The 27805-nt window shown below is 47.0% G+C and overlaps 2 protein-coding genes and 1 long non-coding RNA gene across 3 annotated transcripts in view; 2 read left to right on the top strand and 1 right to left on the bottom strand.

Moving 5' to 3' along the window:
- LOC128724475 (uncharacterized) overlaps positions 1 to 27805 on the top strand; it is a 137633-nt gene that overhangs the window by 5032 nt on the left and 104796 nt on the right. The gene's annotated exons all lie outside the window — the stretch shown is intronic.
- Positions 45 to 1625, bottom strand: LOC128726675 (26S proteasome non-ATPase regulatory subunit 12). Its single transcript, XM_053820496.1, has 2 exons — positions 715 to 1625; positions 45 to 644 (listed from the first exon to the last, which is right to left on the bottom strand). The coding sequence occupies exons 1-2, from the start codon at positions 1623 to 1625 to the stop codon at positions 170 to 172; spliced, it is 1386 nt and encodes a 461-aa protein (XP_053676471.1). The 3' UTR covers positions 45 to 169.
- Positions 16868 to 27101, top strand: LOC128726676 (uncharacterized). Its single transcript, XR_008410825.1, has 2 exons — positions 16868 to 17024; positions 26894 to 27101. It is a non-coding gene; the product is annotated as an uncharacterized LOC128726676 (long non-coding RNA).

The following is a 27805-nucleotide window of genomic DNA, read 5'->3' as shown; positions in this document are numbered from 1 at the left end:
GTTCGCTCACTCAACTTTATTTCTATTCAACATAGTTAGTGTTCTGCAGATTATCATTGGAGCAAATAAGACATATCAATTCTGTGTTCTGTCAGAACAATGCCAATTCGAAAAAAGGCAGGGAAAGTGAAAGGTTTCCTGTTTTGGAGATTATGTTTAGTTCCAGTCTTTACGACGTCGATGCCCCAGCTACTGGCATTGGCATTACGTTGTTGATACACTCTTCCTTGTTGATTAGGTGGCAAGTTTTGTTCACCAAATTCATCAGCTCGTTTAACCCAAACGCCCAATCATTAAGCACCTCCGAGGCGGACTTCTTCTGCGAAAAGTGAATGATACCTGCTGGTCGGTCCGTCTTCACTTTAAGCGTGCCGGCGTTGACCATCCGCGATAAATACTCCTCGCACTCGTGCTCGCTTAGATCCAATAGCTCAGCCATGCGCTTCAGGTTGATGCGAGTATAATAGTTGGAGATGATCCGTACGTTGTGTTCGATGAGCCGATTCTTTAGCTCGGCCCAACACTTCTTGCCGTGGCTGGTCTCTTGGTTGAACATGTCGAATGTATTCAGCTCTCTACCGTACACCGTGCAGAGGGCGTCGAAGTTGATGAGCTCTTTGCACATAAACAGACGCAACAGTTCTCTGTGTGGAGAGAAAGTAGAATGTTTAAAATATATCTTATGGATTCACTTTCTTACAAATATGCACTCACTTGTAAACAGGCAGCTCTTCCAGAAGCTTGTTTTTGGACAAATTGTGCATCATGTCGACCTGCTCGTTGTCGTAAGGCGACAGAATGCAATACAATACGGCGTAGATCATCATTTTCTGACGCCGTTCCGTTTCCTGCGCCATCATGTCCGAGTCGACCACCGCTAAGTAGTGCCGCGAGGTTTTAATAAACGACGAATCTTTGTCGAGCCGGATCATTAGGTCGTAATACTTGAGCTTGAGATCTTGCTGCTCGGCGTCGTTGAAAAACTTTATGTTGATCTTTTTCGCAATAATTTGCGTCCGAACAAAGTCTTGCTTGGCCAAGCACAGTCGCATCTGCTCCAGTATAAGTTCGACCTTTTCGCGCTTGTCCATCGTACCATACGTCTCCACCTGCAGTTCCTCCATTATGGTAGCGGCCCCCGTGACGTCTCCATCCGCCTCACGGATGTCGGCTAGCATTTTGGTGAGCCGGGCCCGTTCTACCTCAACATATATTTTGCCCTCGGTTACCGTGCGCAGCGTGTCGATGAGCTTGAGCTTTGTTTCTTTGTCCGGCGTCTTATCGACGTAGGTGCAGCACTCTTGAATCATTTTTGCCACGGCCTGCTTCGACTGGGAACGACGCTTCACCAAGATCGTGACGTACTCGTTCAGATAGTTCCAGTTGTGCGCTTCGTAGCAAATTTGCACGATGGCGATGAGCACGCGGGCACTCGAGACCATGTCTGCACCGATGCGGGTTTGCTTCTCCAGCTGAAGCAAAATCTCGAGCGCTTCGTTGAATTTGTGCTCATCCTTGGCCATCTCCTTGCACTGAGGGATCTTTTCGTCGCACGTCGCACTATAGTCGACCTCCATCTTAACGATGCGGCCTTCGAAGGCGTTAATATCCATCGCTTGATCCATGGCTTAGGAGTTATTTAAGCGATAATCGTTGCTTCAATGTACTATTGGGAGGCAAACAAAACAAGCCAAGAAGCAATGTAAGTATAAACATTCTGGTGATGCGTTACGAATATTCACCTACAGTATGCGAATAAACCTAGTGGGACACGATGCTTCAATGATACTGAAGAAAAGTGTGCAAAGCAGACCGTGAATCCTTTTTTAAGTTCAACTTAGCGTACAACGAAATATTTAGCCAACGAACGAACACTGCAATTCCTCTCGTATTGCTTGCGCGAAATGACAGCCGAATATGATTCGGCAAAATACATCCATTGAATTGACGTTTCATTGCGTCGTGAGGTTGGCAGCTCTGTTCGCTGCGCAGTACGCAGCCAAAACGCTCAAATGTGGTATAACATTGCGCATTCAGCCAAAAAAGCTGCATTCTAAATAACAAAAAAGCAGTTTGATGCTATTTGTATTGCGTTAGTTGTACAAAATTCAAAACATCTTTGTGCAATAAAATTATTTCACGAGTAAGACACTTAAATATAATATAATGCTATTTGGTTGTTATGTTTGAAACCACGAATCAATAATAAGATCAAACATGCATGCAAAATTAGACTGATTTACTTCCGTGTTCATAAATTTGTAGTAAAGTTTGAATTAAACAAATTATATTTGGGTAGCTATACAATGTATAGGTTTTGGGCATATCACGGGAAAACGAAACACAGTATGTCAACCTTTGCAAAATTGTCCCTTTCGGTTTCGTTTTCGAAACAGGACAACGCTGCGGGCAAAGATAAAAACCTACTCACATCCTCAAACCCATTGCCTACCCTAGTGGGGCACCCCTCTCGGAAAAGCAGGCCTGTGTGTTTGACCAGGCTTATGCACTAGAAGATGTTCGACTAAGCAAGCAAAAAACAAATACGCCGAGCTCCAGCAACCCTAGGCAGTTGAACTAGGTGCTCGATAGGTCAAATCAAAACACGATCCGCCGCAGGGGATGTAACTTTTTGCTGGCAGGAAGTCGGATTTGGAGCGAGGTATAAGGATGGCCGATTAAAGGAGACATGATGTTTCTAGCGTCTTTATTTTTTAACGAAAAGTCGTGACACAAAATTGCGAAACACTCAACAGCCGAAGCACCGAAATTCAAGCCACTTGTTTTCGGTAATGATACTGCACGATGGAAATGAAGCAAAAAACGAAAAGCATCACGTTTTAGCGACACATACAGCCGCCACTAGGGCACGAATGGTGTAGCCTATTAGAAATATCTTTCGCCGAATCAATCTCGCGCTCGAGGGACATATATCGGTTGCAACCACGGGAAGGAAGTGTCAGGAAAGAAATAAAACCGGGCGAGGGCGAGAGATTTGCGGGTGTTTTGCGGCAAACAACGAAAGAGCTTTCCCAGAATTCAATCTACTGAAATAAACCAACGTCACAGGAGGCTGTGCAAATTTAGGCGGCATGTTAAATTCGCATCATTCACATCCCCTTGGGGAAAGGGTGTTTGGGGGTTTTCTTTTTTTGTTTCCATGCCATTTTTGTGTATCGCCTTTCAAAAGAACACCTCACCGCCCATCGGTAGCCCAAGCCCCAGCGTATGAAAAAGGCGCCAACGGGGGCGAGTATGTGTGTCAACTGTTGACGATTGAGCAGGTCGTCCTGAAGCCGAGAGGTCTTGCCGTAACCTTCAATCGCCCTACCCAAATCGAACGTCCTGGGGGCAGGCCAAGATGAGAGCAAACATGCCAGCACACACGAGCACACCTGGGTGCGCGCCAACGCATCGCATGAATGCCAGCCCCCGGAAACGGGTACCGAGTTTCGGGCTCGAGCTAAAGCTCGTCCTGTTTTCTCACCAGAAGCTCACTCTCTCACGCACCTGGCCGCTGGGGAGCTCGTACACGAGGCTGTGTGTGTGTGTGTGCACTCGTGTACGTGTGTCCAAGCTGAAAATGTCCTGCTTCAGCCGTTCCTGTCGCTCCTGCAGCCTTGAACGGTGGTGGGGACTTCCGACCAGTTGCACGTTTAGTCGAGTTCAAGGTCACCGCCCTCTTTCATGCTCCCAGACAGGGTGGTGAAGGGTGGGCTTCCATCTCGGTGGGTGCATTCGTGTGCGTTGCATACGCGCGCGCATATTCCTGGTCGTATCCTGGCGAGTTGCATCCAGTGCTGGCGCTGCTCTCGAGCTGTCCGGCGAAAGCATTTTCCATAGGCTGTTGCACATGTGTTTGTATGCTGTTTGGGTGCAACACATGTGTCTAGGTTAGCAGTAGCACTCGGCAGTAGGCTCGATGAGATTTTTCGGCCTCTTTGTCCAGCCCAATGGTGCACGATGCTGGTGCAACAAAAGCAAGCAAGGACATCCGCTGATGCAACAGTCGGAACACGTGCAAGGTGACCGGTTTTTCTGCACTCGTTCAGACGCTCTTGGGATGCGCATGGAAAATCATTCTAAACTACACCGGAAGCTGGCTGGAAGACGCATTTTGGAGGTCTCTTGGGGTCATATTTAGATGCGAGTGCCTGTAGCACTGCTGAGAGCGTTCATGCTACGTACGTTTAATGATTCCGCTTCATTCAGGAGGTCCTGTGATCCTGGGAAGGCGAAACATCTCTCGAAGACCGCTGGGTCCTGATGGAGGGCATACGATGAAAACATAAAGTGACAATCTGTCGTTTAGGGATTGTTTTTTGTTGTTGCTTGTGCCCCTTTACAATTGCTCGCTCAATTTTGCCTCCAACACACTCGCTCTTTCTCATCGGAGCGTTTTCCCTTTGGATGTCCTTGTCTTTGGATGGTAGTGCTTTGGATTAATTTTTGGTTACCACTCATAGATCCTGAGCTGCCATCGAAGGGCCCGATCGTGCTTCTTGATGTGCCGTAGACGAGACCTACTTTCATTACTCTCGGCTGTTACATTTTCCAAAAATGGCTCATCCGACGGAAAAACATGTAATAAAAACACCCGACGCAGGGGTTTTTCACGGCCAGCTCGCCGCTACAACGCCCTATTTTTGGGCATGGTAAAGCCCTCCTCCGTTAGGGAAAGCGCTATGCAATCCCGAACTGAAACGCACACACACCAAACAAAGCCTTCCCGCCCGAATAAAAGCCCTTTAAATGAAATGAAATATTCATAGGCGGTACCGTGGGAGAAGGGCCCGTCGATATCGAATTTCCTTCGTTTCCCTCGCCGAACCGCAATCGATAATGGGCTGCCCGTATGCATGCAACAGGTGAACGGATGTTTTCTATGATTGCTGCCTTTTATGGTGCAGGAAATTCGCTAACCTGATAGTTAAGGGGGGGAAAGGATATAAATACATGTACAAAGAACGAGATAAAAAGGAACAAATGATTGGAACAACTCCATGCATGGTGACAGGCTTACCGTGCGAGCTGAGTCACTATATGGTTTCAGAGAATTCTTAAATAAGACATAATTCTTATCGTTTTGAATTAACCAATTATGATTTAGCTTGGGATATTGTGAATCTGTCAAACAACCAGTTTTTATCTGGTTTTTCCATTTTAGATAATAGTGGCGGTCGCAAGCACCATAGTAGAGTGAGATCGTATATTGCTTAAATGATTTGATTCAAACTGCTTTTGCTACAATCAAAACAATGCTATGTCTTGCAGTGTTGCATTATTTTGTGTTTTTTCATTACCGATAATTTTGTTGTATTTAGTTGTGCGAAAAACTTCGCAGTATTACTCGTAAGTGTTGTAAAATGAACATAGTTGTGCATAAAATAATAAAAATTCTATTGAAACGTGTAAAGCATGCATTATTGTCCACTAAATCTCACTCACTGTCTTAAATTATGTTCCCTGATGATGGGTAATGATTCGTTTGAATCAAGGCGAGATCTTTTTTGTAAAGATCGTTCAGTACTTTAAGGAACTTTACATTTTTGTAGGAAAAATTAGGTACTCTTGGAGCTATTATATTTACCATGATTTGTAAGCTTAATTACATTTATTGGCACAGAAGACAAAACGTCAAATACTTAGCTACTACATGTCAAAGATGTCCGTCTGCATTGTTATAATACAACCAATCGATGACACGCACAGAATGTAACTCGAATGGAGGTGTTCGATCATGTGCGAACCAATGCGTTGACATGTGCTAACAATTAAGGGGCCAATCTGCCGGTCAATGCCGGCAAATGCAAATGACAGCTGTTGCAAGTGGATGAGAATGCACTCTCAAGCTCCTGCGAGCTGCAAAGTTTCCACGCGTGCGTTGGTTATAACTCTTGTTGGCACAACTATTTATAGCTAATGCCTGGTATGGCATTTTAAAGTGCAACGATGCGATACGCGTTGACATTTCCTTCACTGCGCTCCGCTGTCGGATAGTAAATCTCGTTACGCCGAATGTCTGTACGCCGTACGCCGCATGCAACTAGCCGTCCAGCTTTTGCTCCCCAAAAATGCCGGTAACGATGCCTCCCAGGGTCCGCTAACGATGGTAACCGTGCGCTTCATCGGTTTCAGCATTCACCCATTTTGAGGTCGCCGGGAAAACGAGCTGGCGGGCAGGAAATGGAATAGTTTTGAATTGTTTGCATGATTTATGCGTCCGAGCCAGCACCACGGCGGGATATCACAGCTTCTGGGACTGCCGAACGTCGATTTTGGTGAGGGCAAATGTTGCGCCTCGCGGAAAATGGTGGAACACACTTTCGCCCGAACAGATTGGAGCGTTTTATCTCGTCCCTTTTTAGCGTCCTTTTCGCCCACCAGCAACTGCGGATGGTGCGGATTGTTGCTGCGACGCGTAACCATTTCCGCCACCGGCCGTAACGATCTTTTATGGTCGCGCTCCTGCTGCTGCCGATGGGTGGCACTGTGGGGTCGGAAAATATATCCTCCCCTTGGTAACGAATAAAATCGGATAGACCGGGTTGCGGGGAAAGGGCATGCTTGCTTGCTGCTTCGAGTGCTCCTTAAGCCGGCCGGTTCTGGCCGGGCAGGGAATGGGAAATGAAATGAAAAAAAGCAACTTGATCCAATCGTCAAGGGCCGATCGTTGGAAAGCTCGGTCCCAAGCCAACGGAGACGTTTCTTTTGAGGGTGATTTTGTGCGCCCTTCAGGTTCCATCCCTTGTGGGAGGGGTGGGTTTTTTTCTTCATTTTTTTATTACATTCTTTTCTTGCGTTTGTTGCTCGAGAAGGACCCGATTTAGCATGTCTCTCTCTCTCTCTCACACACTCTCTCTGCTTCTGTAGATAAGAGGTCAAATCATATCAACTAGACTGCACTAGGTTCTGTTGATTTGGCCGCGAGATGGAAAAAGGTGACCCAACGGTGAGTCGATTTCGAAGGGGTGTAATATTTTTCATTCGTGAAAAATTAACTACCCCACCACGCGGAACGGATGACAACACATTGGGCGCGAATCGGTGCGTTTTGCGAATCCTTGCTTGGCGTTCGTCCACGCATTTCAATGGCTCGCAAGTTTGGTTCGCATTTTCCTTCGCATTATGCGCCTCTCTATCTCGAGCCTGTGGTGGGCGTGTGTTTGTTAAGGGATGATGTGTTTTTTTTACTTTTACTTACACCCTGCTTGTCTTTTGCCCCGGGGCCACTGTGACGCTTTCTTGTCCGATACACGGGTCGCTCCGGGTATCGGCATCATCTGGTCGTTAAAGGTCGCCAAGATCGTTTTCCTTCCCGCACGTTCTGCTCTCGCCTGAGGCCCGGTGGTGGGTCGTTTCTCGTTTTTTTCCGGGGTTTTCCATTCGCAGTTTATTTGAATTCCGGAGCCGCCTCGCTTCCGAAACGGAACGGCCCCGGAGACAGAGAGAGGGGACTCGAAATTCGAGTGATGATTTTGATCTCCGGCATTTCATTCAGCTACGTTTTTCCGCGACGCTCGGGCCTTCGTTCCTGTTTGCCGGGGGTGGACGAATTTTCTTTGATTGGTGTTGTGTGTTTTTTCTTCTTCTTCTTCTTCGTTTTCGTTTTTCTCCCGCCCTATGAGTCGAATTTCTCTGTTTTACAAAATCGCGCTCATGTTTGCAAATTTTTGCCTGCTTCTTTCTCTCCTTCGCTGGGTTTGGGAATCTTTCCGAAGGAGCGCAAATCAGGTTTGCTGCTATCTTCGGAGGGAAATGTATTCATAATTTTTATTTACGAGATATTTGCATGTAAACATGGCTATATTTCAGTAACATTTATAAGCTATTTAAAATGGAGCTGGCTTCCAACCATAGTGCTTTAAATTTATCTGCTTGTAGAGCACGAAATTACCGGCAAACCCTGCCTGACTCGAATTTGATGAACTCTGCTAATGTTCCAGGAACGAATTGCCTTTTTTGTGTATACATGTACTCAACATCCCGAATAGTACCACGATTATCCCTGAAGTCACATAATGAGGATTGCTGTTGCATCAATTGGCCGTGTTTATGTAGTTTAGACTGCATATTAACGGTTACTCGAGATATGATAACAAAACATAGCGTCTCTTTCGACTGAATGCAAATTTGTTGTGTTTGTAAGAAATAAAAACTAGTATTGTGGTAATAAAAAAATTGATAATAAATTCATAATTCTACCGAAGGGTCCTAGAATCAATAGGCTAAATTTGAACACACGTAAGTGTTGTCCAAAAAACTCTTCAAAAGAGCGCTGTGTTGAAGTTGAGCTCAAACCTCGACCTGCTGATGGCGCGCGTTGGCGATGCCGAGGGAGCATAATAAATTCCATTATCCATGCACTCTCACAAAGTTGTGCCGTGCCGTGCATTGTTGGCCAGATAATTTTCTATCTAATTAATGTGTGACATTCCACCGAAGCGAACTCGCAGCGTAACGAAGCCAGCCCGTTCTTAACGTAGAAAGCCAGTCGGAAAAACGCATCAGTTCTCAGTTCCTGCGCAGCCATTCATGTGCTCTCCTGGCCATTTTTCACCCACGGCACGGATGCTTGACACACCTAGCAACCTGGCCGATTTGGTAGAACATGCACGCGACCGTCGAACCACACGCACACTTCTCCTATTGGGGATCCTTCCGTGAATCCTTTCCTATCCTCCCGCGAGACCACGCTGCTTGGAATGTAGCCTAATCCTACGCCAATGGTGCCGACCAAAACCGATGATTTATCGCACCGTGCATCGTTGGGATCTGCGAGGAGGCTTCAGGAGCTGGTAAAACATAGTTCACCGTGTGCTTTCGACATTCCTATCGGTGGTATTCATTCGACTGGCGGGTTTACGATTGTTTAAGGAGCTTTCTAGATCGCAATGGCCAATGCGATAGGAAGAGAAGGTGAGTCTTCTTGCGGAGCATCCCTTTCCGTGCAGATTTCGGATGCGAGTTGGTGTGGGAGATAGTTGTAGCTGCTTTTATAGATGTAAGGTAATTCGGTAAAGTATGTATGTTTGAGGAAGTATAAACTCCAGCGAATGCCAATCAATGTTTCCCGCTCGTGGAGAGGTTTGAAATTCATCTCAGATCTCAGGGATGCTTTGATAGTTGTGAAAGTGTCCCAAATTGATTGCTTTCGAATGATTAAAAAAAGGATAGTTTTAAAATTATTCACCCGATGGAATTTAATAATTTCGTGTAATCTTTGGAAAAAAGTGCAGTATTCAGTAAATTTGTACGGTCAATCCTAAAGAGCGATTGTAGTTGATTAAAATCTCGAAACATCCGGATATGATGTTGCTGATAATGAAACATTTTCTCGATGCTCGTTGAACAAGGAGTTTTTTTGGTGATTTGCTTCAACTGTGTGAATCGTGGAAAATGTACCCCCTCAACCTCACCAGAATTTCCGTAATCCACACCAAAAAAAAAACATGCACGCTCGGCACGAAATTTTTTTCCCTCATTCATCGCTGCGGTTGGTTGTTTGTTGATTTTTTGTTTCCTGCGTGGGCATGATTTCCATCGCAAGTGCTGCAAATGCGAGCGCCTGTTGCATCATCCCACACGATGATCCCGCGTGCTTATTCCATTAGTCGCGGTTTGCGTAGGCGGAAGAAAAATCTATCGGCTATATTACAATCATAATTTCCACCCCCGATGCTGCCGGAACGCATTTATGCGGGTTACCGAAGGCGAAACGTGATTATTGATTTCGCTACGACTACGCCCATGCGTGGGCAATTGGATGCTGTTTGCACGGAATGCCGACCGGGTTCGATTGCCGGACCCGGATGCAATCGATCGGTACCGTTCCCAGTCGTAAAGCGTGCGCCATTTATTTCTGCGATAGCAGCTGGGATGCTAAGCTAATTGCAAAATTTAATTTTCCCAGATTTTTCACTGTCATTTGCGCTTGCGAGCTAATCGTAATTGCGTGTGTGGGTGGGTCGAATTTATCAACATGTTGGTGACTGATGGTGTTTCAAATGGATTAATAGCCACCAATTATATTTTTTTGGGTTTTTGAGGTTCGATGATTTAGTGTTATCTCTTCTCGCATACGCTTAATGAATGCATACCAAAATCCCTGATCCCTGAGGACCCTTCTTCTTGATAGCTTTAGCAAAAGAATTTGAAAAGAATTGAATGTTTTTGAAAGTCAAAAGTATAAAAAATATCTGAATCATGAATATGGAACGGCTTCACGAATAAATATTGGTACACCGGTCCCTATTTGAAATTTTGAGTTGTGCGGCTTTTGAGCAGTACGGCCGTACGGCCACAGATCCTCTAGGTTAAGGCAATTCGCCTGAATTACGTGAGGCATTTTAAAACACACAGAACGCATCCACATTTTGCTATTCTTTTGGCAAACATTTGAATATTGTCATCATGCTACTATTGCCCGTTTGCCCTCGACGGAAGGACCTCTCATCATTTGATCCCGAGTTCAGCGAAATGGCAACAGGGCACGGTTGTCGCCCAGGACCAGCCATGTGCACATAATTTCATCCCTGCCATCGCGATGCAACGATGCACACATTAACGCGAGCAAAACCCTGGTTTCCCACCGGTTTTTTTGGTTCCTTTCCCCGTTTCGAGCCTTTTACATCGATGTTCCGATGTTGCCACTCGTAATCCGAATCAGCACCGCTCGAGTGCGCCGAAAGTGTTGTCGCTCCACGCCCTCCCAACCCCCAAAATGTCATGCATTTTTCCACCCATCACCCCCACCCGGTAGCCGCAGTTCCGGGACGAAAGGACCAAGCGGCTTGTTTGCCTAAGCCGATGCGCCCGCTGGCAGGATGAGACTATCCGTTCATTCGTTTTTCCGCTTGCGTTTTTGAAGCACAATATGGGGATGGGTAGAGTTGGGGTGTGGGTGGAGTTGGGGTGCTGTTTGTTTGACGCTTTTTTTTGTTGTTGTTGCTGTTATTGCTTCTATTCGCGCCCTCGTGTTGTTTCAATTCCATTTCGCTCCCGGGGTCGGTCATGGCCGGGTCAGAAGCTTCTCAAATCATTCGCCCACCTTCCGAAGGACCTCGTTTGTTGCTTTGCTCTTCTCTCGTTCTCTCTGTCTCTCTCTCTCTCTCTCTCTCGCTTTCCGACAGAAGGGCGGAAACCATCCCGCATAAGTGGAAGCGACCGGAAATGAAAAAAAAACTCCCTTTTCCGGTACAGACTTCGTTCCGCTGACAGGCTTCGGTTGCGTTTCGCATATTTGAACTTGCTCTTCCATTTCCATGAATGTATGGGGTAGGCCGAGTGTGTTTGTTGGGTGTTGGGGGTGTGCTTTCTTTTTTTTTGCACACATTTTCCTCCATGACACCGCTTCCTCATTCCCGCGCGTTCGCTTTGTGCGACCGATGACAATCATTAACAAGCTGTCGGTGGGTTTCAACTTTTTCCGACCTTAAATGGGCGGCTTTTTGTTCTCGTTTGGTTTTTTGACCTTCATTGCGTGTGTAGATTCGTGTTTTTTTTTTCGAGTACAATATTGAAATATGTTCATCAACTATTGAAAATGAAATAGGATGGGCAGGAAAAAGTTTTTATCGGTCTTTATGTTGCTATGTGAACTAGTCGTGGAAATGGAATGGAAAACATAATCAATCTAGTGCATGCACATTTGCTTTATGCTTATTGCAACTCATTTTCGCTTACAATGAGCGGACGAGGGATCGAGAGTAGAAAGTAAAATAATTATCTGTGTTACTGGCTAAGTTGGTTGCGGCGATATCCTTTCTGTAAAATTTCATAATATAATTTCGAAAATGTGATTAAGTATAATATTAAGTTGGATGAGGCTAACATAGCGAAGATTTACACAAAAACAAACAAACGAGCTCGTTTACAATTACTGGAGAATAATTTTAGTTTCATTGCTTCAATTTATGATTGTATTAGTCTTCAGCAAACCTGACCCATAAGCATAACGAGAAGAACGTCCTAAGAGGATAACTTGCTCGAGATGTAAACGAAGCAATAAGCAATAAGTAAGTGAGATCTTCAGATGCAAAAGTCCTGGGGGCACGATTCAAGCAAAAAGGACCTTCACCCAACAAGCGACGCTTTTCACTCAAGTTCGAGCGGGAGCTATTCTCTCACGTTTGTTCACTTGCACCATGACACGAGGTCACGACACCTGAGTGGTAGTGTTCTAGCGCACCGGGTGGAAAAAAAACCTGGCATAAGGCGCAGATGGATTTATTCTCCTAAAATGGTTTCCACTCGAAACGGGCATACAATTCCTGTGCCCCCTCTGGCTCGCAAGCAACAGCCTTTCTAACCCGATGGGAAAAGTGCGTCGTGGGGAAAAAAGAAAAGAGAAAAAGCCGCCCTTCGTCGGTGGTTCAACCAGCTTCCGTGTGTGGGTGGGTCGCCCGGGAAGGGCTGCTAGAATGAAGGTTATGTTTTCTGGCGTGCCATCTACATATTACCCACTAACCTCAATTTTATGCAAACGAAACACCCTCACTCACACCCACACACCCACACTCTCTCTTGCGGTACCGCCATCCCCATCATCGTGTCGCTTTGGCGAAGCTACCTGTGGTAGCCTACCATTGAAAGAAAAGCGCTTTTCTCCCACTCTCTCTCTCTCTCTCTCGCTGCTAGTGGTGTCTTTCTCTCGCTGGGATGATGTGGGGTCAACCAAGGTGACCCGCCGTTGGCAGAAGGTGGCGTCGAGCGGTAAATAGTCGTCCTGATGAAGTTGCAACCCAACCACCCTCCCCCATTGGTGGGGTTTCGCCTTGAGTTGGGTTTAGAATTTTATTTTCCCAGGCCTTTCGCCACGTCACACACACACACACACACAAACACACCCATATACTACAGAAGGCTCCGACTTAGCGGGGTCGCTGCGTAGTAGTAAATACGACGTTTCCTCCGTTTTCCACGTTTCGTTAATACCTTCATAAACTTTTTTGACCCCTGTCCACCCTCTCACGGGGGTGGAGGGGGGTGGGTTTTTCCTGCTCGTGTTACCTTTTCTTCCGCCAACGCAGCTGGAAAGGACATCGAGCGAGTGCTCGCAGCGCAAAATAAAATGTAACCAAAAGGGGGCGGAAGGCGTGCGTGTGTGTGTTCGAGGGAAAAGCGAAACCCTGCCCTAATCGTCGTCGTCATCGTCGAGTTACTCTAAGCACGCTGGGCAGCTTTTGTCTGATCCGGTAGCTATTTTTCAACGCTGGAGATTTTGTTTAGTTTCGATTTCCTGGCCGGCTTCCTTCGATGCTTTGGGAGGGAGGGGGGGTGGATTAATGGCCAGGGTTAAAGGATGGCTACGGGAAAATCGTTTTGTGGTTGGGATGCATTTTGTGAAACACGGTTTAAATGTATCGAAATTTGATAATTCTGGTGCTTTGGATTGATCGCTAACCATTTCATTGTCACTAGTGAAAAGTACGTGACATTCGTTCGGATGATATGTTACACCCATCTGAAGAAGAAATACAAGATATAAGATACATAAGAAGAAAGAAAATAGATAAGATAGGTAGAAAAAAAATACAAGATTTGTGAACAAAATGTGATCAGAATAAAACATCCTATCTACTTTTTACTGTTTCATTAGCTTTTTGTTTCAAAATAAATGTTTGGCTTTGGCTAATTTAAATTTATTTACTTGCAACTTCACTGTTATTTATAAGGTTAAGAGAAATTGTCCTTACTTGCGTGCATACTATTGGTGTAACATTAGCAGCGTCACAATAAACGCAGGATTTGAATGAATTTATTCAATGGCATGCTTCGATTGATTTTGTGTTGAATTGAATTTTCAATGTTATGCCTTATGGTGGAGAGTAAGTGATCGCTTGGATGCACTTTCGACAACGGAAAATGTTTCAAATTTTTGTTTTTAAACCAATCAATATGCATTTAACTGAGTACATTTATAAAAGCAACGCCATTGATTAGGTTTTTATCCCGTCATCGAAATGCGCACACGTTGCTTTCTACAAACAGTTCCGGGATGCTTTCGCCCAGCTGGCTTTTCTTTTCTTTTCAAATCCAATCGACGAGCCTCCACGGCTTTTTTTCTGTAAACGCGCAGTAAAAGAAAACGTACAAAATAAATCCACTGCCCCGAGCGAAAGTCTCAAGCCCGCACACTAGCCCGTGCAGAGTTTTCGGTCGCGAAAATATGAATACATAATCAGCGCTAATGTTGCCGCTGTTTAGATGCCACCGATTTGCTATGCTAATTTTCGGCGCCGCTCATCATCGCTCCGTCATGCCGGGGCCAATCGGGAAAAAGGGATAACGAGCCTGCCTGCCCGCCTGAAGACGACCGGGACCGGGTAATTTATTTGCTCGCCAGCATTTTCCCACCATTCTCTCACCCCTTTGGCCGACCTCTTCTGCTGCGGTGGTCATGAACGGTCAATTGGCCGGGTAGACACCGGTGCGGTCTATTTTACGTTTTAGCGCGCTTTTACACGCTCGGGCACATTTGCTCTGGCCGATGGTGGTGGCGTAAAGTTGGAAATTTGAAATAGCCCACGTCAATTTCCCTCTCCAAGCCTTTCGTCGTTCGATCGCTCCCTGGCTAATTGCGGCCAAATTGCTCGGAATCTTTTAATTAAAATTTAGGAAATCTCTCCTCCCAAGCGAGAGAGCCCAAGGCCGGGGGAGAATTAAGCCGCGATTCACCTCACTTCTGGTCGGCTATCGACGGCAGAGTGTCAATGTGGCAGTTCCTTCCGCATTAGTGTGGTTGTTTGGGAGGACTGGCAGCGGAACCGAGGAGAACGTGGTGGGAAAAGTAAGTGAACGCATTCCTGTACCATTTCCTAGCCTCCCCGGAAGTGCGTGGGAATCGTTTTGGGTGGAAGGTGATTGGAAAAATGGCCTTCTATCATTTCCCACTCTCCTCACTACAACCATTGGCGCTGGGGCAGAAGAAAAGAATGGAGAGAAACATTAGGGAGGAAAATTTCGATTTCGTCGCAAGTGAAAGTGACGTCGAGGGGCGGCCGGCGGTCGATCGTCTCCGAGCAACCGGTTCGATGTGTAGCCGTAGCGAATAAATAGAAAGAAAAGGTGAGCGAGTAAATATGTAAATTTGACGTAATAAATTAAATCCCCGCCTGGCCCTTGTTTGTACCGTCGCAACGGGCCACGGGGGGGAACAGGTTTCATTGAAGGTTCCGAAGAGAGTCGTTGTCAAGGCGTCGAGCTCGGGCAATCGGTTGCCGAAAATCGGTTGCGGTTTAGTGCCCTGGCATCTGGAGGTGAAATTCGGCCGGTGGGTTTAGCGGGCCCCACGGGAGTGATCCAATGGCTGGGTTCGTGACACTACGGCCAAGGTGTAGCAAGCAATGGGAAGAATAAAAGCGAAAGTAAGAAAGTCTAGTTCAGCCACGATCCGGGTGATAGCGATTATATTTGAAAATATAGACATATTATCTGAGTTACAACATCAACTAATCATGAGCACGATGTATTTTGAATATTTTTTTAGCATTTCTTGTGCTAATTTCATTGAAAACGCCAACAGGTCTCTCGGTAGGGACACCAGCCGTGCGAGGCAACAATTGAGCAAAAGCAAAACATTTAACCCTTTGAATCCATCCATCAATCAAAAATATACGCTTACTGATTTATCGCGTGAGACGTACTGAGATGCTGCGTCGTGAGATGAGCAAGTGCGTGAGAAAAGCTAACCCGCTGAGAGTGAGAAAAAGTGCATTGCATGGGAAACTTGGCGAGACCGGGAAAAAGAAAGCTTCTGAGCAGCTTCAGGGACCGAGTGCTCGAGCCAGAACAGGGGGGTCGTGGGAGGAAAAACTGTGTAGCAAAAATGGTGAAGAGAACACGCGTCTGTGAGTTTATGATGGCAAGTTCAGCGTTTCTAAGCGTGCTCGGCTTTTGGAGTGAGAAAGAATGCTTCGAGTTAGCGAAAAAGAGAGAGATAGAAAGAAAGAGCGAGAGAGAGAGAGAGAGAGAGAGGGTAAACTGTGAGCTGTATGGTTATATTGTGTGCGTGAAATGGGGCGGGTGAGAATGAGTGTTATTTGCCCCGAACATATTGCAAAAGATAAAAAGTATCACCCACTCACTTCATTTCACTCACGTATCTCTGCACATTGGGTATAGTTGTAAACAGAAGGTAATTTTTTTTTACAGAACGAGGTTAAACGTTAATAGATTAAAAGGTTTAGCTCGGCAAACGATATTTTGATTTTATCGAATTTTTAATCAACTTTTTTAAATGATTGAAACTATTGTGATTGATTCCTTCACAAGCTAATAGTCATTAAATCTTTAACGACCTTAACTTTAATTTCAAAATATCGCTATAAATTAAGTTTCTCATAATTAATTAATTATGTATCCTATGCTTCGTTGTGTTTCACATTTTTAGATAAATAAATATTTGCAATATGCATATTTTATGTCTCTGATTCGACACACTGTGATTTGCGTTGGTAGTCTCATATATTTTGGCGTTTCTAACCAGGGTTGTTTCAAACCTCAAAAGTGGGCTCCATATTTTATTTGTTTATTATTTTTCCTATCCAACATTTGAAGCCCGTTTTTGTTTCAATGCTGGCTTTTAGTGAGACTTATTTCACACATAGCTTAGGTGCAAACCTGTCCGTGCTGTTTGTTGAGGCGTTTGGCCTGGTAGTTTTTTTTTATTCACTTGCTGATTGGGCAACCACTCAAGCTGTCACATTAAGTGAGAAGGAGGCGCAAGGTGGCGCTCACAAACTCACTGCTGCACGAAGTGGGCTTCGTGTGCGTCGAACAGCTTCGTGCGATCAAGGGATTTTGAGTTTCGAAGCGGACAGAATGTTCAATGGGGCCAGCCGTCAGTATCTTTGCTTCGTCTTCGCCGTCGAGAAAAGGTGTGTGCGCGCGCGTTCGAAACCGCGACCAAATGTCCAGCCCAGCAGGCACGACTGTGGAAGGAATTAGAAGCATAGCAAAATAGCACAAAAAATAAAAGAAACCAAAACACGAACGCTAATCACCGCCAAACGGCACTCTAAGTAAGCGCCACAACGTGCCCCCAAGGAACGGCTTTGCGGGAGTTGGCTTTTTTTCTTCTTCTTCTTCGTGTAAGGTGCACCTGGAACTGGAACTCTTGCGGAACGGGTGCCTGTGCGGTGTTGCGAATTGTCAAAAGGCAAACGGCGGAAAAAGAAAAACAAAAGCGCGTGTGTTGTGCCCAGTGCGACGAAACGTCAAACGTCGGCTGCATGGGGAGAGAACAAGGGAACAAAACAAAAGCGAAAACCGATAGCGCAAACGAATGCATCTCCGTGCCCTGTGCTGCGTGCACAACCACTGGGACTGGCTGCGTGCGTTTGACGTCTCTGGATAGTGCAGAAAGTGGAACGAAAACCCAGCACACAGGGCCAGAGTCCGTGCGTTTTTTTAGTGCGGTGTTGTTGCGCTATTCGCAATCGGTAGCGCAAAATTCGAACGGGAATGTAAGTCGTCTGCCACCGTTTGCCGCCCATCTGTCACACCACCGAGCAGTGCGTGCGTGTGTACATGTGTGTGCGTGTGCGTGCGTCTCGTGTCAAAAGTCATCTCAGGTCGCGTGATAATTTCAGGGCTCCCGGTCTTGTGCGGTGCGAGCTGAGCAGCTCTAGGGGAGCCATAACTCAAACGAATGTGTCTTGTGGCTGTGCTAAAAACCGGTCCAATCTTGGTTGGGTGCTACCGTTCACTTGGACAGGTAACTAACACTTTGGGGCGGATATTGGCAAAAGGCACCACCTGGGAATCGAGCCCCCAAATCGCGTGGAGTTTGACGGGTCTTCAGGTTTCGGTTTCGTACAGTGTTGTGTGTGAGACCACCGAGCCAAGTGTGTGCATTTGTTGGAGGCAGTGTGCAATAAAAGGCCGTCCTGCCGCCTCAGCCGTCCCCAATCAGCAAGCAGGATGCACTAGCCTGGAAAGGCCCACCCCATCTCTCGAAGAAGATGATGGAGAAAATAGCAAAAAAAACCCCGTAACCCCCCACGGCTTGTTCGCTCAGAAAACAACGCACACCCCGTCGACGTACTTTAAAACGAGCGTTGCACGCAGCAAAAAGAACAGCGCACACACACACACACACGCCCCGGAGGAGCCTTCGAGATGAGAGAGCACTTGGGTCCGTAAATTGTGTTGGTGGCCTTCAGCAGATTGCTAGTAATCGATTTTTACCGCCGAGATCGCTCAATTTTCTGCGTGTGATCTTCGTGTGTCTCGTGGGAGGGAACGCGGGGTGCAAGTGGGTGGTGGTGGTGCAAATGGAGGATGGAAGCAAAATGTCAAAGGTGTGTGTTTTTGTTGTCCTCCCGTGACCGTGTGCAAGTAGCCCTCCGGTGCGTGCGTGCGTGCGTGCGTGTTGCTGCGCGTTGGATTCTGGCGTTCGTTTGACAGTTGTGCGAAAAGCAAAAAAAAAAAAACAAATGTGTGGCTGTGTGTGCTCGCACAAGACGTGCTTGCTCGTGTTCCCGGGCGTAATGGATGCTGGAATCTCGTGCAGAACGGAACGACGCCTGCTGTGGTTGGATTCGGTGTGAGCTTTAGGGATGGGTTCGAACCAATCGCTCTCCCGATTTTTTTGGGAATGAAAGAATGCCAAACCACGCCATCCGGTGGGTGGGAAATCAAGTTTTCCGTTCAGTTTTTCCCACCCCTTTCGGTTTCTCGTGGTCGTCCGTTCCACTTTCCCGGTTGTGTGCTGTGAACAGAACCTGGTACTGCTGCTGCTGATGCTGCTGCTGCTGAGCCCAGCCGATTGTCTCTCACTCTCGCTCTCTCTCTCTTTCTCTTTTTGCGGGCTGTTGCCTTATCGTGAGCCGTGAACCCTCGTGATGTGATAGATATGGTTGGATGGGATTGATTGAGATGAAGGCGCTGCTGCTGCTGTTGCAGGTTTATCGAGAGAAAGCAGTTCGTTGTGGAGCCTTCCGGAGGCCCTGGCGCTACGTTCAAACACACACGTGGGCGAGAGAGAAAGGGAAGACACCGTTCCAGGGCGTGCGTGTGACAGAGAGCGGATGTGTGCGCAGCAGCGGCATGAAAAAAAAATCTGCAGACGACGGGTATAATCCGGTTAGTCGACAGTGAGAGCGCCAGAGCAAAAGAAGTGAGCAAATGGCGTGCGTGAGAAATTGCGTGAGCAGGTGCAGTGTGAGAGCGAGCGACCACCGGAGAGTGAGAAAGTGTGAGAGAGAGAGAGAGCGAATGTTTCCCTGGTTTCTCGGCGCGTTTTGGTGCTAGAGCTGCTGGAGGGTTTTTCTTTTTCGTGCAATTTCCCCGGACCGGGACCAACACACAAGCACAGCGCGTATGCCGCCGTGGTCGTTTTCTACATTTTCTTCTACTGTTCCGTCCGTACCCGGTCGGCGCAAACATTTTTCACAATTTTCCTCTCCCCCCCCCACCCCACCCCCTTTCAGACGAGGGTGTTTGGACAAAATATTTCGAATTTTAATGATCGTCAGCTTTGCGCGCCCCCCACAATTCCATCATGCATGTATTCGCGTCGCGTTGCGAAAGCACCCTGTAAACGAAACGCGGCTCGGTTCAGTGCACTTAAAATAGATTTTTCCTCGTTCCACGTCGTTCGTCGTGGCACACGGGAGTTTTTCCGGCCGTGCTAGGGTGACAGGAAAATTTACGGGGTCGTGTGACGGGTTCGGCTGGATTGTTGAATTTACCAACGAGTTGTGTCCTCCCTGTTGTGAGCGTATGTGTGCGTGCACCGTGATTTACCAGCCCCATTTCCCGAGAGTATAAATATAAAGGGATAAATGTGCAACAGACAAAAAAAATGGGGCCATTATGCCCATGTTGTGGGAAACAAACAGAACAAAATAAAAAATTGAACAATAGATAAGCACGAAACCAAGCTGGATTGCCCCGGGACTGGTTAAGAATAGTGCTGAGAATGTGAAACCCACCAAGTCCCGGAGAGTTGAGAGCGAGTGAGAGCATGTTTAGGAAGCATTTTCCCACCGAGAGAAAAACAAGCGTGAGCAAAAGGAGCTCCCGAGCTTTGCATGCGTTTTTTTGTGGTTCTATGCTAGAGCACCAAATAAACACGCTCCAGTTGATAAGAAGAGAGTCGGAAAATGGGGAAAATTGCTCCTCTCGCGCCACATGTAGTGAGTAGAACAGTAAAATGTAGAAACTCATCAGAGAGAGAGAGAGAGAGACCCCCAGACGCGTGAGAGAGAAAGTGAGTGAGAAAATGGAACGAATGATGGTGAGAGATCCTTTTGCCGTCAATAGGTTACCATGGCTACGGCTATTGGCTGGGTGTATGGGAAGCTTCTCTGGCTATTTTGCAGTTACAGAAAAAAAAAAACGAAAAAAAAATCTGATAAAACGCCACGCACCGAACAAGAAATGTGATTTTCTTTCGTAAATAGATTTTCCACGCAATACATTTGTGAAGGGCATGTTTTCATTTCGGTGTTTTTTTAACACGCGTAATGTCTCATTTTCACGAATTGTGTGTTTTTTTAACGTTGTGTAGTGAAATTGCCCCCTCGTTTGCCAATCATTTGCTTTCCCGTAGGGCGCATTTTCCACACGAGACGCGAGGGAACAGCGTTCCACCGCAGGTCGGATTATTTTTCCCTGTCCCTTTGGTGCCCCACCAACACCAGCAGACAGACGAAGGACTCGAAGGATTCGAAGGGCTCGAATGGAGCCCGCGTGTAAAAAGGGAAAATGCCATTTCCCTTCGCTGGTTGGACAATCCCTTTACATTTACAACCCTCTCGCTTCCTTCGATTCTCCCCTCGTGCGCTCCATAAAGCTTTTCAAGTGACCTTTAACCCCTCGCAACCTTGTCTCCTTCCCTTCGGGGCTCTCGTTTCCCTCCCACACGCAGCACCGCAACAAATAGCGAACTCGGTTGGGTTAATTAAAGAAAATTAAATTCGTATGTGCGCCCGAACGTCCTCCGCCTCTTCGGTTCTTCTCCTATTTCACGGACGCGGAAAATCACCCAGCACTCCGCCATCCCGACCGATGACGCACACAGGCACGATTGGCGCGACCGGAAGTGAAAGGTCCTGGAAGGCGGAAGTTCGCGAACGCAAGGGCACCCCTTTCGCGTCGGCTGCGGGACTTTGGAAAACGCTCGGAAAAGCTCGGCAACAAAAAAACGACTGCGCTCCCCCTTATGACGACACAAGATGCGTCCTTCCGCGTGGTTTCGATGACGAAAGCATTGTGCGGCAAGATTGAATTTATTCGCACCCCCGTTATCCTCGTGGAAATGTGGCCGCCAGCGTCGTCACCTTTCGAACACGGATTGAATGTTCATTTTATCGAACGAACAACACCACCATCTCGCGTCGTTCGTGTATGACGTAACACGGGAGCTAGCTGCAGAGGCTCGACTCTCTGCTTTTGACAAACACCGAAACATGCGCGAAAAAAAGGACATCCGCATTTAGTGCATCGTAAAGTGTCGTTCAAAATAGCCTCACCCGTCAACCAGCGTTGAAGGGGTGTGATTTTTCTTGCCGAACCGCATTGGCATAGGTTTTGCAGGATGCAATATACGGAACACATACATCGTGCCCCCCCCCCCCTTTATATGCGCTACACTGGAGAACATAAATGTGGCATAAATCATCGGCTTCCGCCCGTGTGTCGTCCGGGGTGTACAAGCGCCCGTTTCGTTGCATGTCGCTGTCTCAGTGTCGTTAGGCAAAAAGGAAACTGGCCGTTTTGTTTTTCCTGCACACCACCCAAGATGGAGGAAGACGGAAAAATGTGCGCTGGGAAGGAAATCCACGGTCAAACGGTACCGGAGACTTTAAATGTCACGGTGACAGTCGAGGTCCGGTGACCGGAACTGACCGTGGGACGCAAATGGGACGCGTAAAGTGTCTCCCGTGGCAGAACGAATACGTCATTGGCGAATTTCGTCGCGTATCGATTTGGTTTTTCGGGAGTGATTTTTTTTCTCTCCCTCTCTCTCGCTTCTTCTTGGTCGTTGGTCTCGTTGTGTTGTGCATGAGAAACACGGTTACCTTCACGTTTCGTGCCGAAAATACAACCCCGGCGAGGTTGGGCAGAAACGAAAAATATGCAGCGAGAGTGAGAGCGAGAGCGAGGATGAAACGGATAATGAAGAAAAATCAGACAGCTGGTTTCTGCGCCGTGGTGCGCATGGGGGATTCGACGGGATAGGTGGGAAAATGATGACGCAAAACACCGTGGGAAAACCAATGGAAGATGGAAGTATGTGTGAGAGAGAGAGATAGAAAGGGATGAAGAAGAAAGTGGGCCAAGGATGTGGAGAGGAATCTAATATGAATTTAAAAAGTACTACCCCGCCCGTGGAGCGTTTTTGGGGTGTTTTTTCTTCCTCCCCGGAGAAATGGAAGCACAGGATGGAATGAAACAAAATGGCGAAAAATAGCACAAATCTAGAATGTTAGGCTCAAGCCGCCTTCTTTCGTCACGTACCTCGAGAGCGGCTAACCCAGCAGGATGTGCACCAAATTCCGCCCTCTCTCCTCCTCATCGCCCTTGATCCTCTCCAAGCCTTCGCCCCCCCCCCCCCCTCCCAGGAGAACTGCAAAATGCTAATGAACGTTGGAGTGCCCTCCTTTTTTTTGGTTCGATATTTTGGTGTTTTAAAACACGGTTCCTTTACCGCCCCGGAAAAAAACCACTCCAAAGTGGGTCGCCGGAGAGGAGACGAGCTTCAATGGTGCAGGAAAAACTAGGTGCAAAAGCGGGAGAGAAACAAGAATTTATAGCGTTTTTATGAAAAATTTAATAGAACGTCATCGTGAAAAATGGAAAACTCGAGACGGAGCGAGACGTGTCTTCTTCCGGCCGGGTGTGAGGCGCTCATCGGGGTTTGAATGTTTGTTTATTTGTTTTCATCTCCCCTTTTTGCTTTCCCCGACCCACTTACACACTTTCGCTGCCTCGGTGGCGCTTGTCCGAGTGTCGTGGTGTTGGAATCGATCGATGTGTTTTGATGGTGGATGTCGCGCCTCCGGGCCGAGCGTGTTAGCCGGGAAAATGCGCTGATTTTTCACCCCGTTATGCGCCTCCATTCCCATCTGGTGTGTTTTGTCTGCCAGCGGCAGGATTCGTTCGCCGTTCGATCCCCGGGCAAAGGTTCGGTTTACGAAATTTGCAGCCCCAATGCTGTTCCGATGGTGTAAATTTGTGTGTAAGAACCACTCCCCAAGGTCCCGCTGTTTTGATCAGCTAACAGCGTGTGGATGGTGAAAAGTGCGAAGAAAATGAGCCAGTGAAATCTGGAAGCCGCCTTGCCAGCTTTTCTCCCCACCAAATGCTGTTGTTCAGACGGCGGCAAGCGTTATGTTTGCCGATCGGCGCTTTTCATCTGCGCTTGTTTTTTTGCATGCGATTTTTGGGAGTGTTATTATTTTACGTTTACGTTTTACGAACCACAATAGGTTCTGTTATTTTGTTTGAAAAAAAAAAGGTTCGAAAGCTGCCCGTATCTATGTTGCGGGTAAAGGGAAATGGATAATTCGGTGCAAATCTGTATTGACGAGCAACTCAATAGCCCATAATCCGGATTTGGGCGCTATCGGCAGCGTATTGTAGTTGCCATATTGTTTTTTCTTTTCGTTGGAGAAAGAGAGAGAGACGATGGACTAATTTTTGCAAACACAATATGATCGATATTCTGCTTCTTGCAAATTTCACATCCAAATGATGAAACATATCGCATTTTCACCAATTTTCACCGGGGTCATCCGGAATCAAAGCAATTATTATCACAGAACTGCCAGGAGGCTGGATTTGAGATTAAATTTAATATTTCATGAACACAACGCTACGTAATGTATGCGACTTGGGGTCACAAAACAAAATAAAATCCAACCTTAATTACTTTCCATTTTTCGGCATATTACAATCGCATCCTGGTGTGTCTCAACTTGGCGACCATAAACGAACATAAAAGCAAAAGAAAATTCGCTCAGTGCGTGTGCGTTTTTTTCCTGTTGTTGTCCTCAACACCACACCGAACGCGTCGGCTAATGCCAGCGCGCTGGTGACTTCATTAGAATTAATTTCAAAACCCCTTTTATTCGGCCAAGCTATTCCCGATGCCTGAGCCGGATCGGATCGTACACATCTCTTCCGGAAAAACCCGGCCGCGAAAGGGCGTGGAAAGGCGCAGAGAAGCGAGATGCGTTCATCTCCTCAGCTTTTTTCCACCACCGTCAGACCCGTCAGTAAAAGCAACATTAATAATCATGAGCTTTGAGCCACAACCGGGAGAGTGAAGGATCGCGCGCGCCGTTCGCAAAAGATTTAATTGATTTTGAAAACTTTCTCTCGAAAGGCATCTCCGTTCCAGCGCCCGCTGAATGGTGGGAAGAGTTTTCCGGCCGACTGAAGCTTTCCCAGGGCCAACGTATTGTACCGTTTTGTGCGTGCCACCAACGTTGGTGGAAATGCAAAGCCCCCAATGCTGGCTGTGGGTGGTGTTGTGCGTGTGAACCGACCATTTTCCAGCTGGGCAATCCGTTGGGAAAATGTTTGCCACACGTTTGAGCCCCACAAGCGCGTCCCCAAGGTTGCACTTTCGCTCTCGTTTCATTTTGCGTTCCGTTCGTCTTCTAGAACGTGCCAGCAGTTGTGCTTGATGCCGGCTTTCTTTCTTAGGGTGGGAAAAATCGGTTGATATCCTGCGAGCAGGGGAATTTGGGGCCCAATCTGACAGCGGGAAATTTGGATGGAAAAATAAAGTTTGCCGTTCGCGTCTCGTCACAGCTGGTGTCAAAAATGCGTTGTGTCATTTTTGATGAGATTGGTTGGCTTTTGCGTTTGGGCCGGGAAATCTGTGCAGATGTTTTGTGGCGCTGGGGGATGGGAAATTTGCTTGGCATTTGGCCAGGTTTGGTGGACAATTGCGAGCAGGTTTCACACCACACCCGTTCGGGCATCGTTCATTAGGTTGGCGAGTCTTTGGCGCGGTGTAAAAAGCGTCTAATTTCAAGTTGACTACTTCAAGCAGAGGTGTCTATTTGGCAACAGGACCCGCTGTTCGACGTAGTGTCCAGGCCTTGGTTTAGCTTACACGTGCCGCCAAACTAACACGGCTTGTCGGCAAAGTTTGAGCCCTGTCAGAGAAACAAAAAGAAGACAAAAACCGTGGCCGTACTCCGACAGAATGATGTTTGACGTTTGTCAAAGGGAAGAGGCATTTTTGGATGGCAAATAAAAGGCAATGGCGGATTGGTTCGTAAAACTTCGAACGCAGCTCCCGGTGGAGTTATTCGTTATCGAACTCAGCAAAGCGCGCAACATTGTGGAGAACAGGAAGAGTAGGGCAATGTTTCCGAATGTTAATATTAGCATTCGGAAGCGAAATTAAGCTTTATTTACTTTCCGCGACATTTTTGTTTTCGCTCTCCTTCCGTTTACGATACTACGTTGCGCTGAATATTTGCGCATAGATGATTGATTGTGGGAAAGTATTTATGATCAATGTGTTTTTTTCTTTGGATAATTAATCAATTACTTCATCGGTTGATAATGTAAATGCCACCGCATCCAGAAAGATCTTTCAATACGCTCTAATGAGGGATATCTAACAGATTTAGAGGCTCATAAAATGTTGCCGTAAATTTTATTATAGATTATCATCAATGTTTAGCAAACCCTATGAGGCAATGAACTGGTGAGCAACATTAAAATTTAGACGATGAAGTGCGTGTTTTTACTCGGGACCATGTTAACCTTCAGAACCCAAAGTATTCCGCTTGTAATGCCAAAAAGAGCACCCTAAAATCCCTTAAGCAATGGCTTTTGGTGTGTTGTTGTGTGGCGCTCGCGATCAAACAGCCCCAACGATCGCGACCTTGAGCGTTCCGGGCCCCGTGTGTGTGAAGATGCCATCTTACGTCTCAATCGAGCCACCCTTACTCCCACCCCCCACCACCCTTGGGTGGCCGGAGTGCGTGTGTGTGTGTGTGTGTGTGTGTGTGTGTGTGTGTGTGCGGGTGTAAAAGCAGCGTCGATGACCACCATCCCCCTAAACCCAGGGGGTGGTCTGTCACTTTGGCAACGGCACACAGCCATCACTCTCTCTCTCTCTCCCCATTGGGAAGGTTTCATCCCGTCGGGCTCGTTAGGTGAACGTGTTAATTTTACGAAATTGACGCGGAATGCCACACTCGGCCACACCGTGTGCAGGTGAAGTGCCACTCGGTAGTTGGAGATTTGTTGGTTTTTGGTGTCGTTCTCTCTCTCTCTCTCTCTATCGCTCACGCGTGCGTTCGATGCCCCCTTCTGCGCCATCACCACCATGTTTGCCATCTTCGAAGGTGAACAGGTGAGTGACAGCTTTCGTTGGACTGTCATGAGGGCGAATGGGGCGAGTTTGCTTTTTACCTTTCTCGTTTACATGTGTCCGCACAAGAGCATACATGTTGGCTTCTTTCTGTCTCTTCCCCTTGCTCCATCACTCACTTCTTCTCTCTCTCTCACTCGGGCTTCGGTTCAACGCAAACGTTCAGCTGAAGATTGCGTTCCGAGATTTGAAGTTTGTCAGCTTGTTGCACGAGTTGATTCTCGTTTAGCTTCGTGTACGTGGTGGAATGTTGGACCATGGGTTTCGTTTTCTATGCGGCTGTCAACGTTGCAAATAGTGATTGAGATTTTAAGGCGCTACCAAGCACTGCTTCGATCGGCAAAGTTGGACATAAGACATTCGGGTGCGTGTGTGACAGAAAGTGGCTCAACTAAAGCAGATGGATAAAAACAAAAAACTCGTCCTGCAACACAAAGCACCACATAGTGTGGACTCTTTTTGTGTACAAAATTAAGTCACCTTCAAGTGGGGTGTGCACAAATTAAAATGGTTTTCTCCCATTTCCATCGCCCACTGCAGGTGCAGGAGTAGAAGGTGAATCAAAAAAAAAAACGTAACCAGGTGCTACAAATTGTTCCTCCTCGTTTGCGCCAGGCTTGCGAACCGTGCATGTGCGTGCTTGAGCGAGTGTAAGTGCGGTGCTAGCAAGAAGCAACAGTGTCGCCAAAGTGTAAGTGTTCAAAAAGCAAAAAAAAATAGTAATAATTTCCCTCGCTTCGAGAGGCGCGTCGTTGCATAAAACCGAAAGTGTGCAATATGTTACATCCGTGGTGTGCGCGTGTGTGTGCGTGTTTTGTGTGACAGTGCTCGTAAAGGAAAAAGCGAAAGAAAAGTGTGTAAGCGAGTGTCGCGGTCGTGTTTCGGTTTTTTTTTGTTCTATCCGATTTGTCTGAATCCGTTTTTGTGGTGCACCAAATTCGCTTCCGCCAAGTGAGCTTTTTCTGATTATGCTCGCGGAAAAAGCACGCTGTAATCGAGCGGCAAAGTCTCGGTGTGGTGCGAACTGACTGCGTCCATTTTGTCCATATCTCTATCTCTAATTCGAAGGTGGTCTTAAAAGGTGTCTCGTAGCATTTTTTTTGTCTCTCTTCTCCTTCGATGACACCGCGAAAAGGAAAGCTTCCAGCGAGATAAAGCTCGAATGCAGTGTCAATGGCGTGGCACTTGCGTATCGTAGGGTAGAGGGTCTTGTTAGGTTTTCCATCATCATGAGCAAACCGCGCGCTACGAACCGACTGTAAGCCCAAAAACCAGCCCTTTAGGCTGGGGGGTTTCGATCCGTTTGCATCCTCGTTCTGCAAACCCATCTCTCCCTCCACACCCACACCTTTAAGGAGCCAACGAGAGTAGAATCCGCGAGTAGTATCCGATCACGTGGCACGTGCGGACGGCGAGTGAGTGAGGGAACCGCGCACAACCACCCGGGCACAG

This window comes from Anopheles nili, chromosome 3 (genome assembly GCF_943737925.1).
Source record: "Anopheles nili chromosome 3, idAnoNiliSN_F5_01, whole genome shotgun sequence".
NCBI classification, from domain to species: Eukaryota; Metazoa; Arthropoda; class Insecta; order Diptera; family Culicidae; genus Anopheles; species Anopheles nili.
This window is presented reverse-complemented; position numbering and strand designations above follow the sequence as displayed.

What these genes read in the sequence shown, in the direction of transcription:
- LOC128726675 (XM_053820496.1), bottom strand. Translation starts at nt 1,625, where the DNA reads ATGGATCAAGCGATGGATATTAACGCCTTCGAAGGCCGCATCGTTAAG. An exon ending in GAAGAGCTGCCTGTTTACAA is followed by an intron (nt 645 to 714) that starts GTGAGTGCATAT and finishes CTCTCCACACAG; the next exon opens with AGAACTGTTGCGTCTGTTTA.